General features: G+C 44.4%; 1 protein-coding gene and 1 pseudogene across 1 annotated transcript; both read right to left on the minus strand.

The window, feature by feature from the left end:
* Positions 1 to 127: 127 nt before the first annotated feature.
* On the minus strand, positions 128 to 4,195 carry LOC120643425 (annotated as a pseudogene).
* Positions 4,196 to 11,901: 7,706 nt separating this feature from the next.
* LOC120646088 (probable WRKY transcription factor 70) lies at positions 11,902 to 13,278 on the minus strand. Its single transcript, XM_039922805.1, has 2 exons — positions 12,891 to 13,278; positions 11,902 to 12,755 (listed from the first exon to the last, which is right to left on the minus strand). Exons 1-2 carry the CDS (start codon positions 13,211 to 13,213, stop codon positions 12,017 to 12,019), a joined length of 1,062 nt encoding a protein of 353 aa, XP_039778739.1. The 5' UTR covers positions 13,214 to 13,278; the 3' UTR covers positions 11,902 to 12,016.
* Positions 13,279 to 17,996: the final 4,718 nt, after the last annotated feature.

Here is a 17,996-nt window from a genome sequence, read left to right on the forward strand (position 1 = left end):
TGAAAATCCAATTTGGTACAACAGAATAAGCAATTAGCACCAGCTCTGTCAATCTCGTATTTCAGTTCTCCTGTTCCAAGATCAGATGCTGATAAATACACAACATCAGTATGTGATCCCAGAACGCTTTAGAATTCAGTTAACCAGTCGAAGCTAACTTTCTCAAGTTACTGATTCCGCTAAAACATATGTTTTACAGGGAAGCAGAGCGTCTTTCTATTAGACACTATCACACACATGAGAGTCCAGCCCCCTCCCCTTACAAATACACGCAATTTCTCATTCACGGATGCCAGACACAGTTTTCTATTTGTTGGCACTCGTATCCCTGTACCACCGACCACAAACATGACTACACACCAGTCATTCCCGTCTACCATCTCCTTTATTGGTATTGAAACAAGAGATGGCAGTTATTACTAAACAAAGTTATAAAACACATGTCTACAGTCTAAGCTAAATTTACAGTGATCTCGCTTTGCGTGTGAGACATAAGATCGTTATGGTTATGCACATGTCACTTGTGTGGATATAAGCTGGATCATGTCTCGGTTTCCTCTCATAGTCTTCATCCTCCTCACATCTCAATATGATGAGAATGACTCTGTACATCTCCTTGGTTGTCCAGGGGCATGTATTGAGCCATGATGGCACGGATCTCTGAGAGGCAATGCAAAAGCAGAATTAGATCCTAGAGTCAACAAAGGATAATGAACTCAGAAATATCAACAGATTAAATCAGCTCATGGCTTACCCGGATCCTGTACTTGTACACTGCATATCTTGCAACTCCTGCCGCCACTACACCAAATAAGATAACCCACAAGAAGCCCCAGCCTGTTTCTGTTGCTCCATTTTTACCTGAGTGTAGAAGATGCGGAATCAGTATCACTTTGTCAAGTTCATGTCTAGATTCAGCATTTGGTGCTACTTTGAGCTTCCAAACTATCAGTAATCGAAGTAAATATCTAAAAGTATGATTCATATGCCTTAAATAGGTGAATTAGGCAGCAGCTTCTGCTAATTTATGGCCTAAGTCTCACTTGTGAACTAATTCAACATAAATGTGAGCCAATAATAAAATGAAAGTGTAGATGTATGAGGGCTACATAATTATGCATGTATCATGCTCCTTCATGTAAAGCAATCCTCCACTGCAGCAGCACTCATAGCTTCCCCATGTGTTCTTACATTTGCATTCTTTGCACTGACATGCAGTCCTTTCCTTGCATTCATCAATGTCTGTCACAAAATTTTTCACATCATCATCAAATGACAAGTGGGAACAGTTCAACAACAAAACCAATTCTGAAGTGCATAATTAAATTTGTCCATTACAGCAGAAGCTGTGGAGGACATGCAAGCACTTCAAAAAGGACCAGAGGAAATGAACTTTACCTTCACATTTGTGTTTACCATCACCCTTGAACCCATCCGGGCATTTACAGCCATCATCCTGCAGACACCATAACTAAAATTTCAGAGTCTACAAGTAATTTTTTAATCAAAAACATAACAGGACCCTACTGATAATATGGCAGTTTTAAGGACAGCAGAAAAGTCATTTGACACTTACAGTGCAGGCAGAGTATGTTCGCCCATCCCTGGTGTCTTTCCAACACCCTCCATTGTTAATTTCACATCGTCCAGAACCGGAAGCTACAATTACAAAAGCACATGTTGTAATTCAGAAGGCTCTAGTACCAACTATTGATCTTCAGCAATCTTTCTTACTATGTTAATGTTAACAAATAAGAAAAGAAAATGCCAAAAGACGAATCCTAATGCCTTGCCGCATACCTTCACAATGAGTATAGCCATCACCAACGAATTTTACTCCTTTCACAACTGGACACTCACAAACTCTTCCACGGAAAGTATCCTGCATATTCGTCGAACAATTACTATATACATAAGCTAAACAATTAAAACAGAACAAACTGATAATCCAAATTTTCAAAAAATAAACCTAACACTATAGGAGGTACCTTGCATGCAGTGATGTTAGCAGCCTTATCTTGCCAACAACCACCATTGTTCTCTAGGCACTCATTTGTTTGTATATCTAAGGTTATAGAAAAAAATACATAAGAGAATACTACATGCAAGTTACACTTGGTGAAGCGCAAGCATCGTAAATGCAGTAAAAATGGAAAAACTAGGGAAATCAATGCACCAACCTTCACTCAAGCAAACAGCTGACTCAGTAGTTTCCCGAAAACAGCACAAAGTGCTTTAAGAACTGCTCCTTTGTCAAGCTTCCCTGAGAAGCATAGACATCAGGTAAGTTCATCTGGAAATCTGAACACATTTTTATCATAATTTACAGGATAGAAGAGCACATACCTCTGTATTGTCTATTGTTGATTACAAGAGTTGGTAAGATGGTAACATCACCACGAGAGTCCTTGCCAATCTATACAAAGTGGTGGATGGTGATGTATTCAGATTAACAATTGGATGAACAGAAAAGATTATGTGTTCACATTGAAGTACTAACCTGTGTATCTTGTTCGGTTTTCAAAACAGGGTTTTCTTCATCAGCATCTGGATCACCAATACATTTATCTATTGCTTTATGATCAAGGCCTGTGAATTATAAAGAGGTTTAGTACAAATACTGCAGCTTGCCACAGAACATAGCGAAACAGAAGCAAATACAAAACATACCAAGTGACTTGACAACTTCATCAGCACACTCCTTCATGTACTTCTTTTCCTTCATTGGGCACCGAATAGCAAAATCGGTAACATAGTCCCACCATAACCAAGGCTTCTTGTGCTCCTTAGCAACCTTAAACACACAAACTTGGCGCAAATTCTGGACCACCACATCTTTCCCATCATATCCTTTGCTAAAATCCTGTTCTGGATCAGGTGCACAGTATCTATCATGATTGATGCACTGGGATTTGCACTGCTTGCTCAGAATGAAGGCCTCTGGGCAATACCAGGTTATATAATGAGGAGTGAACTGTGTGTAGCCTTTCTTCTCAAGTACCTGCGCTGCCCCTTTGAAGCTCTTGACAAAATCAATCTGGCCGTCGCATTTTGGGCCACATTCATCATTATTGTTGGTCCAAAATTCATACTCAACACGCTCATCAGGATGGGGCAGAGCCTCCCTCCAATCCAAATTCACATTGATCATATCACCATTATCAATTGCCTTCTTGAGCCTATCCCCAAAGCTCTTGGTTATTAGTGCTGAAGGGATAGTGATGTTCTCTAAATAATCTGCCCTCCCACTTTCCTCAGGGGTGTCCATTGTAATTAGAGGTTCATCCTTGTCGTCAGCGACAAGGATTGCTGCTGCTCCTGCATTCTGTGCATTCCATGCCTTCTTTGTGAAGTAGCAATCTGAGCGCAACAAAACCCATATTATGCAATCCATTATGCATTAAACTAAGCAGATATAGTGCAACATCTTAGAACAGACAAAAAGGAGTGTTATATAAACAACAAATTGGTTGAAAGTAAAATCAATGTGGCATCACGGAAAATTGACAGGACACTGACATTTAATATCAAGCTGGAGTAGCGGACTGTGAATTAAGTTCCCTTGCTAAGCATATCAAGTCATGGTTTGGTGGTAGTATATTTTTATACAACTGGGTCAATGATTATTGCCTAAATTTAATCACATCATCCTATGACAACAAGATCTAATCTTCTAGTACTCACCAAACTAGAGACCACATGACTAAAAAAAGAATTGCCCGCCTAAGGTCAATCTTTCAACACCAGTCTATCCAGTCAAACTAGCCCATGTCATGTAAAGCGTACTAGGTAACAGGGAGTAACTAACAATCCAATCCAACGGACTGGGGGAGAAAGAGGCCTTGCTCAGTAAAATCGCAAGTCCACACGCGGATGACCTAACAGAGACCAAGTGCTACTAGCACAGTCACAAGGAGAAGAAGCAATCTTGTAATTTTGCTCACCTCCCCTGTCTACGAGCAGGAAAGTGGGGAACGCCCCCGGCTTGGCCTTGTAGGAGATGTCGAAATCGTCGAAGCTCTTGCAGGCCTTCCTGTTGGCCTTGGGGTAGGCGACGAAGCCGACCATGGTGCCGCCGTACTGGGGGATGCCGAAGTTGCCAATGGCACACTCGTAGGTGCCCTTGAGGTCATCCGGCGTCGTCACCTTGAGGCTGTTCTTCTCCACCACGAACCTCCCGTGGCAGCAGTCCAGCAGGAACCCCATGCTCCGATCCACGGCGGAAAAAAGCACCGAAAACACAGGCTGATGGCGCGGCGAACTGAGCGAGTTGGAGACTCGGGGGCGACTGGCGACCAGCACGGCGAGCCGGCGTCGGGCCTCCGGCGACCTGCGCGGCTGCGCTGCTGGGCGACGCCGAGTGGAGGAGAGGCACGGGCGGGCGGGTGGTCGCGGACTCGCGGAGCGGAGGTGGCGCGTGACGGCGTGAGGGAGCCGGCGGGGGCTCCGTTTTTTTTTCCGCTGTCAGTCATGTTTTTTTTTTTTGAGGGAAACACTGTCAGTCATGTGTGCCTCCGCTCGCTGGGAAGAGCAGGCCGATTCCATGCTCTCGGGTGGGGGACACGGTGAAGAAGCCTCGTGTTGATTCAATTTATCAGGCCCAAGGTCTCAAAAAAAAATTATCAGGCCCAAATTATAGGTACAGAACTTGTTGGATCGTTGCCTCTTCTATGTTGGGAAAACTTAAATTGACACACGTCCTGATTCAATCTCATGCCAATTATCCCTTTTCACGTTTCGTTATGGGAAAAATAATTTGTTCTTTTTGTAGCTGATTCTTAGGGCCCGCTCGATGTGGCTCCAGCTCGGCAGCTCCTGCAGGAGCCGCACCAAATGGGGTGCTCCATTGCAGCTCCAGTAGTACCGTATTGGGAGAGCCGAAGCCTTTTTTAAATGTGCTCCCGCGGAGCCACAAAACATGGGTTCACCTCCTGCTCCGGCTTGGCTCCGCCTGCTGGAGGAGCCCTCCCAAACACCTTATGCCAGCTATTTTTCTTTATTTCTTAGGAAGGAGTGAGAGTGAAAATAAATATACAAAATGATCCTTTCATTACATGCCAATTTCTCAGCACATGATGAGAAACCAAAAAGGGAATAGCTGATTCGTACTTTTACATGAATTTTATCTCGCGTGTTGGCGCGTGCATATGCCTTGGAAATTGATAATTTGTTTCTCTGTTGTGCAAGTGCAGGTGTACTGCTAGCTGCACATGGTGGTAGGGCCCAGCATGTATATTGGTGTTCTTCAAACCTGCATTACTAGCTACCTTGGCCAATATTTGCATTGTATCGTAAAAATAACTGAACGATCAACTTTCCACTGGCCGGCGTGCATAAAAAAACTCTCATATGCCATTTTGGAAATGGGTTTAGCTACTTTGCCATATGAGAAACTGAACAGTGATGATGTAATAATATATTGTCCTTTTTTGTAGCTAGTGTGGATGACTACTGGAAGCAACATGCATGGGTTTGGACAGTCCACTGACTGAAGCTAGCTAATTGCATTCCATATGCATATTCAGTGTGAAACACAGAAACTAAACTATACGGCTGCATCGTCAGAAATTGAAGGTTTGCCTTGTGCCGTCGGGGTCGCCAGGCCCGATGAATTTTGTAAATCTCAGTGTAAAACACTGTTCACTGCTGTATTTGACCCCTTGATCGTCTGGCTTCGCCCCTTATTCGATCTATTTGCCACACTTCTGTCCACACACGTCCATAGCTTATTACTGTGTGGTTAATTTCCAATTAAAAATCTTCAATTGCTTCTTTAATATTAGCAGGTTATACATGAATTTGACACGTATTAATGATACAAATAAAATTTTTTGAGAACATTTGAATATTGTAGGTAAACAGAATTCCCCAGAAAAAAGTGCAATAATCCACAAACATCTATCAGCACGCTAGAATTTGAACTATCCATATTTGGGCACTTCAAATGAAGATTTTATCAGGTAAAAGTTGTAGATTTGGTTTTATACTCCCTCTGTCCCTCCGTCTCAGTATATAAGACGCGCACGTAATTCAAGATTCAAATTTTAAAAACTTTGACCTAATATTAATCTTGTATAATAAAAATTTTATCTCATAACAATTATATCACTGTATTCATATTTAAAAGTAGTTTCATATAATTATAATTGTGTTGCTACAAACATTATGTTATAGAAAATATTAAAAGTCAAATATTATTATTGAAGACCGTGAAAAGTTTGACCATGCCTTATATCCTGAGACAGAGGGAGTACTATTAACTTTTTTGTCTCAATTTTTTCTGTATGCAGAAATCATGAAAACTTGAAGTATATTCTTTTACTTGGAAGCATGAGATTTTAAATGCAAATAAAGTGTGAACCTGGAGTATTTGAGGAAGATTTGGAGTGTTTGAAGTGCTCTGCACTTAATTTTAGATTGATTTTTGGCCTATTCGAACTGGCTCAGCTAGCCTCGAAGAGCTCATTTCTGGCTCCGATCAGCCTGGCTGGCCCACTTTTGATTCGGACATGCAAGTTGCAACATTTCTGCAAGTTTGACATCAGGAGTGATGCTTAACTTTGACATCAGATGGTGTTTGTCATGCTTACGTGCGGTCAAAGTTGCAACTCCAGTCAGAGGCTTCGCGGATCCTTCACTAGATTTGCTCTCTTGGCCGTTTTCCTCTTTTTTTTTATTATAATTTTAATATATCGTTTGTCCTTCCATAATTTATTAGTTCATTATTATACTAGTAGTCTAGAAGGATCATCACAAGTCAGCACTTGTTTTCCACACGCGATACACACATGACACATATCACATATGACTGCTTCAATTTTATTTATAGCACGTAGCAGTAATTCCTTTACGCAACCACTCATATCTATTATCTTAATACAATAATGTTAAAAGAAGCCATCACGTTCGCTGAGATCTAAAAATTCCCTTGTTAATCTAAAAAAGAGAAGGATTTGAACCATTGAATTTTATGAAGATCTAACGGTCTAGACTAATCTAAAGAGTCCGTGTCAAATACAACTAACCCAAAGAGTCCATGCTAAATATTAATCTAAAGAGTCCATATCAATGCGACTAACAGAAGAATCTATATATACCCTTGGATATCATGAAGATCAGACGTCTCCGCTTGGCTAAAAAGTTCATATTGTAAAATATTAGTAAATAAAACAAAATAGATAAATAACAGTGTGAATCAAAATTTGATTGGCATGCTATTAGGAAAAATAATTTCATGTGAAGGAAAAAAGACATCAAAGAAAAAATACAACTGAGAAACTAATATAATAGATCACATGCCTTAAACATAAGCGTGAATCAAGAAAGGAATAACATCCTTTTACGTGACCTTGAAGGAAAACAAAATACATGTGCCTTAAACATAAGTGTGAATCAAGAAAGGAATAACATCCTTTTACGTGACCTTGAAGAAAAACAAAATAATAAAAAACAAGAATTCCATATGTGTTACTTAGAATTCTGAGGAGAAACAAATTGTAACATCCCAGTTTTCATCATGATTAAGGGGGAGTGTTGAAATTTATAATGCAAGCTTTTAAAAGGTTCTATAAAAATAATGATAAACCATGACATAATTTTGTTCACCATGACAAGGTTCTAGAATGTTCCACAAGAATCATAAGAAGACAAGAAGCTTGGATATTTTCTTGTCATAGTAAAATTTAGAATTTTCTAGAATTAAATATTTGTAGGGAACTTAGATATTTGTAGGGAACTTCCTAGAGTGTGACAAGTGTCACTTATTCAAGAGGGTATGGGTGCCTATATAAGGAGGGTGCCACCCCTTGCCATGCCATACTACTCCACTCCATCCCACACACATCCAAGGGCATGGTAGAAGTAACCATAGGTAGAGTGTGCTAGGTGTGTGTTCCTTTGTTGCTCCAATAAGGTAAGCGTCTTTATAAGTGTTAGTCTCCCGGTTAAGTTTAAGTACTTAGTGTATAAGTTGTGATCCATCGAAGGTTGGCTCTGCCACCCGGGATCACAAAAGGGTATGGGCTTCATCGAAGGTTGGCTCTGCCACCCGGAAGCCAGTTTCATCTGTTGGTAGGCTCTGCCTCCCGGAAGCAAAAGGCGGCTCTGCCGTCAAAAGGACCCGGTACACTAAGTAACTAGAAGCTGACCGACTCTGAAATGAGTTGGTGTAGATCCTCAGCTTAGTAGGGCCATCTCAATTTCCAACAATCATTAAAATAAAACTTATGTTGCAATTAAACTAGTAACGTAAAATAATACTAACGTTATATGAGGTGTTACATAACTACTAGGTAAACTATTTTATACTCTTGCCTTGCGTTAGTACATTCGTTCCCTCTAGTAACCAGCATACGCATGCTTGCACCCACGACAAAAATCATCTCGTTTCCATAAAAGCCTCTCGAGTCACCGTACCATGCCATAATTAACAGACAATTATGACATCGCCTACCTCCTTTGCCATAACTTCATCATTCCCTGGAAGCCACAGAGTACCCACACCATTGACCTTGAAATGACCCGTCATGGCAGCACCCACCTCGCCATAAATCAGGGTCGCCACGCACAGTGCCGGCCGAGATATTTTCCGCCGAACCGCCTCACCGGCTCGCTCTCGCTCGCGCACGCGCGACACGCCGGCCCCACGACGGGACCACGCACTGCCGCCGGCATCATGCCGTGCCGCCCACTCCCGTGTCCCCACCTCACCCACGCCGCTGCAGCGCCCTCGCCGGCTTTGCCGCCTCGGCGCTCACGCCTTCAGTGCTGCCACTGTTCGCGTTGACGACAAGCTGCCGCAGCCCACGCCGTCGCCCGTCCTTGCGCGACGCCGCTGCTGCTCTCCTCGCCTATAAAAGGAGCAAGGCCGTGACGAGCCCCGTCACCAGCCCAAGCATGCCGAGCCGCTTCGCTCCACCAGCTGAACCACTCCTCCCGAGCCCAGCTCACTCACGAGACAAAGCTCCAACAGTTGACCCTCTTCCTCGAGCTGTTCCGCGCCAAGGTGAGCATGGCAGGCAGCTCCCCCGACCATTAACTCCACAACAAAGGCCCAAAACACCCACCAGGCTGTGAGCACTTAATCCAAATCATTCTACCAACCAAAAACTCAATATCTCTTTCATATCAACTCCTTTTCACGTAACTCTTTTTCCTCCTATTTTCATTTCCATTTGAGCTTATTTTATTGCTTGCTTGTGTTTGCTTGCCGGTTGTGCCATTCTCGCCCGTAGATCACAGAGTGACCGAGGAGGAGCCTGCCAAGGAGCCAGAAGACCCGTACCACGAGCACGAAGCCGCCGCCGCCGCCGCGTACGAAAGCGAAGGCAAGTTTCATCGACCCCTACGTGAGCGGTTGCATCCATGTGAGGACGTCTAGCTGTAGCCTGGGTCTAGGATCGATTACATATACCAGTACTTGAGTGATTGAGTGTGCTCATGCATGCATCTGAGTAGTCATGCATATTCAGAACTGAGAATAGGATTCGAAGGGATCTGGCTGAGACCAGGGCAGCTGGGTATGCTGGAGCCGGCGCTACCGTGGTGGTAGACTGGCAGGTGAGTGCTACCGTGGTGGTAGGCTCGAGTTGACATGTTGAGGGATGGTTGCTGCCCTGGTGAACCATAAGGACCGAGTTATTTTGACATCTCACCTAGCTTACTTTAGTACGACCACAGGTTTCGGTATGGGCTGGACTTAGCCTAATCCCACTGGTTAGCCTGACGGTCGCGGGGATGGTTTACGGGTATAGACCATTGGGGTCAGGGCCCGAGGGTTTGTGCGGCCGGGCTGGGGCGTGACCACGGCTGGGTGTCGGCTATGTCGGTTGTCCGTTCGGGCAGCCGAGCGTGTGGGTACAGTGTACGACCTCTGCAGAGTGTATAATCCATTCGAATGGTCCGTGCCCACGGTATGGGCAGGCTATGGTGTGGTCCTGATAACTAGTGAGCTACCTATTGTGGGTTGTGCCGGGAAGGGGTTGCATACCATTAGCTGCATTATTAGTAGAATGTGCTTATTATGTGTCGTGCATGTCAGACCCCTCCCGTAGGGTGAGGTGGAGCTTGCTGAGTACTTTTGTACTCACCCCTATTGATTTTTCTCCAGAGGATCCAGACTTTGTGCCGGAAGACTACGAGTAGATCGTGTCCGCACCCAAGCTGATCGAGTGGAGCCGTGATGGATGAAGAGCTAGTCCTGCATGTCGTTATGCTAGTTGTTATCCTATGGTTGTTCTGTATAGCTCTGTGTTGTCACTTTACTCCTCATGTACGTGTTAAATAAAGCTCTGTATGACTCTAGGCTCCACTTGATGTAACATGTATTATGCCGGAGACCTTATTCGGTAATTAATACATGGTTTAGCCTTGATCTTCGGGTCGGGGCGCTTCACAAATAAAACTCAATTGTTATCAGAACCCGCAACAAACTATCAAATGCACTTGTTGCTTGGAAAAATTGTGCTGAATTATGTGGCTATTAGGAAGCCAATTGAAATTGTTTTGCTCGCCACTATCTATATCATCAAATACAAAGAAGATCTAGAAATCCACACATTAATCTAAAAAAGAGAAATATTTGAACCGTCGAATTTATAAAGATCTAACGGTCTAGACTAGCCTAAAGAGTCCATATCAAATATAAATATTTTCTAATTTACAAAATATTAATTCACTGAGATTGATTTAGCATATATGATATCAGTATTAAATACAACTCTAACTTCGTGATGTCCATATCCAATATGGTAGTAGAAGCAAATGTAACTATGAAAAAACAAAAATCTAGCTATTAAAGTAAATCATCAAGCGTAGGCACATTGGCTTTATACAACAAATCGATGAGGATGATCAAAGCGAACAGACTAAAGATGGACGGTTTTGGGTGGTTACTGGCGGTGATGAGGAAATATTTTTTTTGTATTGGACAAACCAACCACTATATCCATATGGGTAGATATATAGATCCACGACAGTTGCAAGAGACACCGCGATGGCGTCTCAAATGGCAAAGGATGCACCAAAAATGCAGTGGATGATGCTGGCACAAGATCGGAAAAGGCTTCCACTGGAGCAACTAGTTGGCTGCACCACTGTCCTATCATAAAGCTATGATGATGCCGCTGCACCCTGACGGTAACCTTGCGACTGGCCATGGCCTTCACGGCAGCACTCGGTCAACAGGTTTGGGCGTGCAGTGTGCCCACGTTTTGGGTGGTGTCGCACTCCCCCTACACCGCTCGCAGCGACTGTTGGGGGCAGCTGCTGCCGCCGCGCCTCCGCAAGCCGGCAAGCTAAGCCAGTCAAAATGCAAATTGAGATTAATATTTGATACAAATGCGTATCTATAGCAAGATACATGCAGTTCTCAATGAGATGGGATAACACAAACAGCCCAGGATGCATTCTCGATTAATTATCAAGGTGTCGCGGGCAGGGCTCCTTGGGATCAGAAGTCAAGAGGGCATCTGATGAGCACAGAGGAGAAGCTATAACTTGAATTGCTTGCATAATAGCGAATTTGTTGACCCTTGGGAAAGATGCAGCGGCTGGAAGATAAATGGGGTATGCATGAAGATAAAGTATTTGGAGATTGTAGAACAAAGAAAGAAAGGGAGATTTGGCATGATCAGAACTAATAAAAGGGGATGCAGCCTCTAGGACCCATTAACGTTTGGATTCAAACTTCAAAAGTTAATAACCAATGATCTATGGTAGAATACATTACATCACTCAACAGAGTTTCTTCAAAAAAAATTCAAGGATATTTGTCACTTTCGAACTATCAAACAAAAAAGTACACCACAATCAAAAATTAAAAGGTTAACTATATATAAATAATATATGAAAAGGTTTGAATTTATATATTACTTTTAGTAAATAATAAAAATAATATGTATCTATATGAAAAGATATCTTTTCTCATGAATTCATATTTCACATGAATATGCCACAGAATAATATGATGGATAAAACATGGACAATGTGTTGAAGCTGTCCTTGTGATTTTAGCTAACTAATAGTCCTTGAAGCTGTCGCACAGGAGGAAAAGCTCGAGATCGGGGAGAAAGTCTTGTCCAGGTGATGCTTCCTCTGCTGCCATCTGCGCCATCATGTCTCCTCCTGCGGAATAATAATATCCATCGCAGGAGGAGTCGCCGGAGATGCATGAACTGCTTGTGGTCGATGGCGTATGATAATCTGTTGCGGTACCGCAGGGCTGCTGCTGCTGCATACCGCCGATAGGAATTAATGATGGCTGATCAATATCATGTTGGCACGGCGGCGGCGGCGTTTGATGATAGAAAGCAAGGGCGGAAGAGGAGGAGGCCTCGACAAGAGGAGGCAGCACCAGCACCGCCGGTGGTTCTTGCTTGACGACGACATTATTATTCATCACGGCAGCAGCATTTAGAGGATGAGGATTGATGATGTTGATCTCTCTGTCGTCGCTGCTCTTGTTGGCAGCCGTGGTGGTGGCTGATGTGCCGTAGTTGTTGCAGGTGTGCTTGTTGTTGTAGGTGACCTGGAACACGGGAGGGTCGCTGATGCTGTCCTTCAGCTGGACGTGCTTTGTGGCGAGGCAGCCAGTGTCATCCTTGTAGGTGCACCTGAAGTAGCTCCTTGTGAAGCTGGTGCCGTTGATCTTCTTCTCGCCGTATTTCCTCCACTCGTAGCCGTCCTCGTAAGGTACAGTGGTCAAGCCTGCCCATGATGAGCTTGTTTTTCCTGCGGCTGCGGCTTCCATTGTTGTTCTGAAATGCATATATAGTAATCAATTAGTAATTGCAGAAGGAAATTAAGGATAATTAAATAAACAAGGTTAAACATGCATGTATGGCAACACTCGATATATACTGTAGATGGCTTTGTTAATTCCTACTACTAACCTTCTTCTCTTGCCTCTTCTGGCCGCGCTCGTTGTTATCGCTTCCGGATCGGGAGCTGCTCCGCCATGGCTGGGCGGCTCAGCTTTGATGCTTATTGGTGTGGCCGGAGCAGAAGAAGATTGCTGCTGCTGCTGCTTCATGACGGAGAGGGCGACGTTGAGTGCTCGCAGAGCCTCGCTGAGGAGGGTCTGGGCCAGCTGGGTGGTGGTCGACGGCGGGCAGTGGAGGATAAGGAGGGGCTGCTGGATCTTGATGCGCTCGTACACCTGCGCCACCACCTCCACCGCGTGCTCACGATCCGCCACACAACAATAATCCTCCATTGTGCTGTGCTACTGATCGATCGATGATGGCCTGGATATACTAGATGTGTGCTTGTGGTAGTAAGTGATCGATACCCACGCCTGCGCGCTTATATATGCGGAATGGTCTAACTTTCAGTTGACCACCAGATCGAGCTAGCAGAGCGCGTGGAAGGTACGGTGGTGCACAAGCAGCAGCTGCAGGTCCAGGAGCAGGTGATCGAGTTCTCACTGTACTAATTTAACTGAAAGTGTGCGCACTAATAACCCAGGTAGTTATTATAAGACGAAGATGCTTGGAATGAAGCTCGGAACGAACCTGCTTTTTCTTAATTACTTTCTTTCCTATTCCTAAGGTTCAGCCACAAACTAGAGTGCCCCTCGAACTTGACAGAGTTGACGACGCGTATACGCAGTCAAGGGGAGGAGAAAACAAAATCTGAACCGCAGAAAACCAATAATGTTACAACTAATACCCGCATGCCAAGACAACCCCTGCGCACGCATGCAGACAAGCTGCAGGGAGTCAGAGTACATGGTCAGGTTTCAGATCATTATTTGAAGCACATGTAATAAGCCGCTAGCTAGCTAGCTAGCTAGCCTGGGCTAGCTAATTCAACAATGCAACTTGCCATTAACAAACATGCACTGCATCAACCATATTATATTGATGTGCCCTGACATTAATATATATTGCACCATCTGGATTAGATTAATCAAACACGTGTTGTACGTTGTGCCAGCTACGTATATATAAGCAATCTAGATTAGTATAAGCAAAACATCGTGTCTGACCACAACATGCATGCAGGTTGCAGGAATAATTAGTTTACCAATCAAGTTGCTAACGATTATAATGATGATTATTGGTACGTGCAATGCCTGTGCCAATCACGTACTTTATTTAATCTATCTACTGCATCATGTCGTACTAGATTGTTTGCATTCTGCCACGTGCGTCTCACTACTGTTGCTCCTTCGCACCACGTGCGTCTCATAAATTCACAATCCTTGGCAACTTCCCATGGGCGCAGAATGTTTGGGTTAGACTTGAAGGTTGAAGAATGTACTCTGATGATAAGTAAATTAATAGTGTAAAATGGCCAGGACTTAACTATGTAAGTTCTAATATTTGTGAACTAGAATGTCCTCTAGGCCGGGCAATACCATATTATAATGTATTCACAGCACCTAGCAATGCAAATACAAAACTTAGGCCTCTGTTTTTTTCCATATATACAAAAAAAAATTCTTCTCTTGATTTTTATTGTGCTCCTAACCTAAGCTTGCTTAGCTTGGTCTCTCTTTCCATAGTACTTATTGGCGGTATGATCAATCAAGATTTGCGTCAACAAAGATGTACTTTGTTTAATTAAGCAATATAATTTTGGGATCGTGATGCCAACGTTAGGGTACTCACGTCATGCGTGCCAACGTAATAAGTAACGGGAGAAAGAGAGACCAATATAATTAATGCATCTTGTTGACGATGCAATATAAGGCCAGTCTCAGTGGGGAGTGTCATCGACACAGTTACCTATACTAGAATCTTAAGAACTGTGCCAGTGGAGGATCATGGTGATGACACTCCTCTCACATTTTATGACACTCATCTTTTCTCTCCCCTCATACTATTGGTACATGTTATCAAATTTAATGTCCATGACACTCTTATGACCCTCTCACTGAGACTGGCCTAATGCAAGCTAGTCCAAAGACAACCACACGCGACGACCTGACCTGACGCACCCCCACATAACAGGACGATCCTCGCTAGATTTGCAGTAGTGCATCCTTTTCCCCATTCTTTCATCATGCATGTTACCGTTTGTCTGCCTTTTATGTACATATATATAATCTCTTCACTTGCCTTTCCACACGCAGAGCATATAGAATTGCAGTAGTGCATCCTTTTCCCCATTCTTTCATCATGCATGTTACCGTTTGTCTGCCTTTTATGTACATATATATAATCTCTGCACGACTGCACTTGCCTTTCCACACGTACGCAGAGCATATAGAATGATAATAGCGCGTGTAGCTTTTATCTTTACTGCTGCTTTATTTGTTTATCTAAAGAGGCTGTACATGCAGAGCACTTGCCTTCTGTGCAGATTCAGTCATCTAGATCTCATGCATGATTATTCAATTAATTTGCTTGTGATTTTCCCTCCCGGATATCTTGAAATCTTCAGTGGTTCCATTTCGTTAACGTACATTCCAAACTGTACTAGTTTTTTTTTTAAAAAAACTGAATTAGTATACTTTGAGTATGTTTTCCTGTCCAACAAGCAGCTTCAGCTGCATGCTAAATAGGAGTAAAGCAAACTGGTGTGTACGCATGGTATACATGAAGCTTTGCTTTCCTTTGAGATGAAGGAAAGAAAACAAACTTTCAGGTGGTGAGCAGGTCGACCACGATAAAAACTAATTAGGGTTGCTTGATTTCTTCTATAGCAGACTTCTGATGACTGCTAGTGCGCGCGCCCGTCCTTTCGGATCGTGGCGCAGTGTGCGTTCACATGACAAAGTGATCCAGACCAGCCTGTATATCGCCGCCGTCCTGCGTAAGCGAAATGCCACACAAGATTTCACTCAAGGATAATCCAACTTGGCTTTTATATATTTTTATTATGAGGATGTATATATACTCATTAAGGATCGATAGACACATGTACATAGGGATATGGTAACGGATCATAACCCTAACAGTCTTTTCATAATCCAACTTAGTTTTATATATTTTTAACTCAAAATTATATAAGATAAGATCCCGATCTTTTTTGGACCTATCTCTTAGACTAAATTTTGAGGCTCTTTTACCGTCCTTCATGTACACCTTGTAATTTTATTTTGTAGGAATACTAGCAAGTATAAGTTAAGTTCCCCTGGAAAATAGGAGTCAGGGTTACCAACGAATAGCTCTTCATGGTCAAATAAATTACTGCGTAGCCCGCTGGGATTTGAATTCCAATGCCCACTAGCTCCATCAATCCTATGGGGAAAAGGAACAATTCAAGGGGAGAAATTGAAAAAAAAAACGTTTCCCAGGAGACCAAATTAAACGAACTTGCAAGAATCCCTTCAAGTCACCATAGAGAAAACTATTCCACAAAATTTGTATAGAAGAATCCTTCAAAAATGTTCGTAGGGAGCCTTGACCATATTGTAGGGACAGATAATAAAGAAAACAAATAACAAATAAGTGCCCGTAGTGGGGCTTGAAGAGCTTGTGCGTGTTCGTCCTAGGCCCTTTCATCGGCTTGTGTTTGTGAACAAAATCGAGCCCTGTATTTAGCCCAGTCCACGTCGCCCACAAACAAATCTAGTAGACCACAGCCCAAAGGCACAAACAGGCTGAAATGCACCACGGCTCACTTGCAGGGGTCAGCAGGCCCAACCCACCAGGCTTCACGTTCATGCGTCAAAACCATGTCAACTAAACTACTCAAAGTATAATACTTATTACTCCATCCATTCCAAATCGTAGTTTATTTTAGTAAATCTAGAAATACAATTTCTTGTTATGCACGTAGATATACACTATATATGTTTAGATAGATAGGAAAAACTATACATTTAGATTTGTCAAAACGACCTACAATTTAAAATGGGAGTAGTAGTATTGATTTACTCATAACTCATTACAACACTACACATAGATGAAACATACATTTTGAGGCATACCAAAGCCAAACTGTTTCTGAAAAAGTAAAGTATGTGTAAAATCAATACTAGCACATCTCAAGATAGAAAAAGTAAAGTATGTGTAAAATCTACCTAACAGACAAACAGTAGTTAGGTATTATCAGAATGACCAGGCAAATCTGTACAACAAATCGATTGTGCTGGTACACCCTCTTTTGTCTATAACGGAGCTCCAATCCCTTTCTTCTCGTCGTTCAGCACAAATGTGCCTTGAATGCGAGTGTCAAGAAGCAACTCAGGCAAATCACTCTGAGTGTGTTTGGTTGGAGGGTCCAATTGGGTTGGGACGGGTTCGACCCAGTTGGACCCGTGTTTGGTTTAAGGTTCATGCGGGTTGGGTTCAGCCCCAAAGAGGTATATGCCGCGTAGATGCGGGTCGGAGTGGTCCGCCCAAATCGAGCGGACCACCCGACCCACTTCGACGGCGTCGAGCGTCCGTCTCGCTCGGCGGCACGGAAGCGCTGGGCAAGCAGAGCAAGGGCGGGCGGCGCAGAACTCCGGCATTGGAAAGGCGCGTGCTAGGCGGCGCGGCGCGGGGCGACCACGGCCCGCTGCAGCACGGCTGGGGTCGAGGCCGCGCGGGGCGAGCCGGTGAGGAGCAGTGGGCGAGCGGCGAGCCGACGAGGCCGCGCGGGGCGAGGAGCAGGGGGCGGGGCCGGGGGCGAGCAGCGAGGGGGCGAGAAGCGAGGCCAGGCTGGGTGACGAGCATCCGCCGCGGGTGGCACCGGCGAGCTCGGGGCGGAGGGAGGAGCGGCGCTCGCAGCGGCCGGCGGCTTGCGGCGCGGCCAGCAGCATGCGGCGCTCGCAGCGGCAAGCTGCGGCGGTGGTGGCTCGCGACGTGCAGCTCGGGCGGCGCTGTGTCCGGTGGCCGGAGTCGGGCGAGGCAGGGCCGGTGTAGCCGAGCAGTAGCGCGGCCGCGGCGGCCCGAGGCGCGGCCGGCCGAGCCGAGCAGCGGCGCGGCCGCGGCGGCCCGAGCCGAGCAGCGGGACGGCGAGCAGCACCGAGACAGGACGAGCAAGCGGCGGGCGGCGGGGGCGAGCGGCACCGGGACGGGGCGAGCAAGCGGCGCGGCCGCGGCGGCCCGAGGCTCATCCGG

The sequence above is a fragment of the Panicum virgatum genome, chromosome 8K (genome assembly GCF_016808335.1).
Source record: "Panicum virgatum strain AP13 chromosome 8K, P.virgatum_v5, whole genome shotgun sequence".
NCBI lineage: Eukaryota > Viridiplantae > Streptophyta > Magnoliopsida > Poales > Poaceae > Panicum > Panicum virgatum.

Bases quoted from the DNA above. Each gene is read 5' to 3' on its own strand.
- LOC120646088 (XM_039922805.1), bottom strand. From the start codon at position 13,213: ATGGAGGATTATTGTTGTGTGGCGGATCGTGAGCACGCGGTGGAGGTG. The intron at 12,756-12,890 runs GTTAGTAGTAGG...TATGCATTTCAG, and splicing joins AGAAGAGGCAAGAGAAGAAG to AACAACAATGGAAGCCGCAG.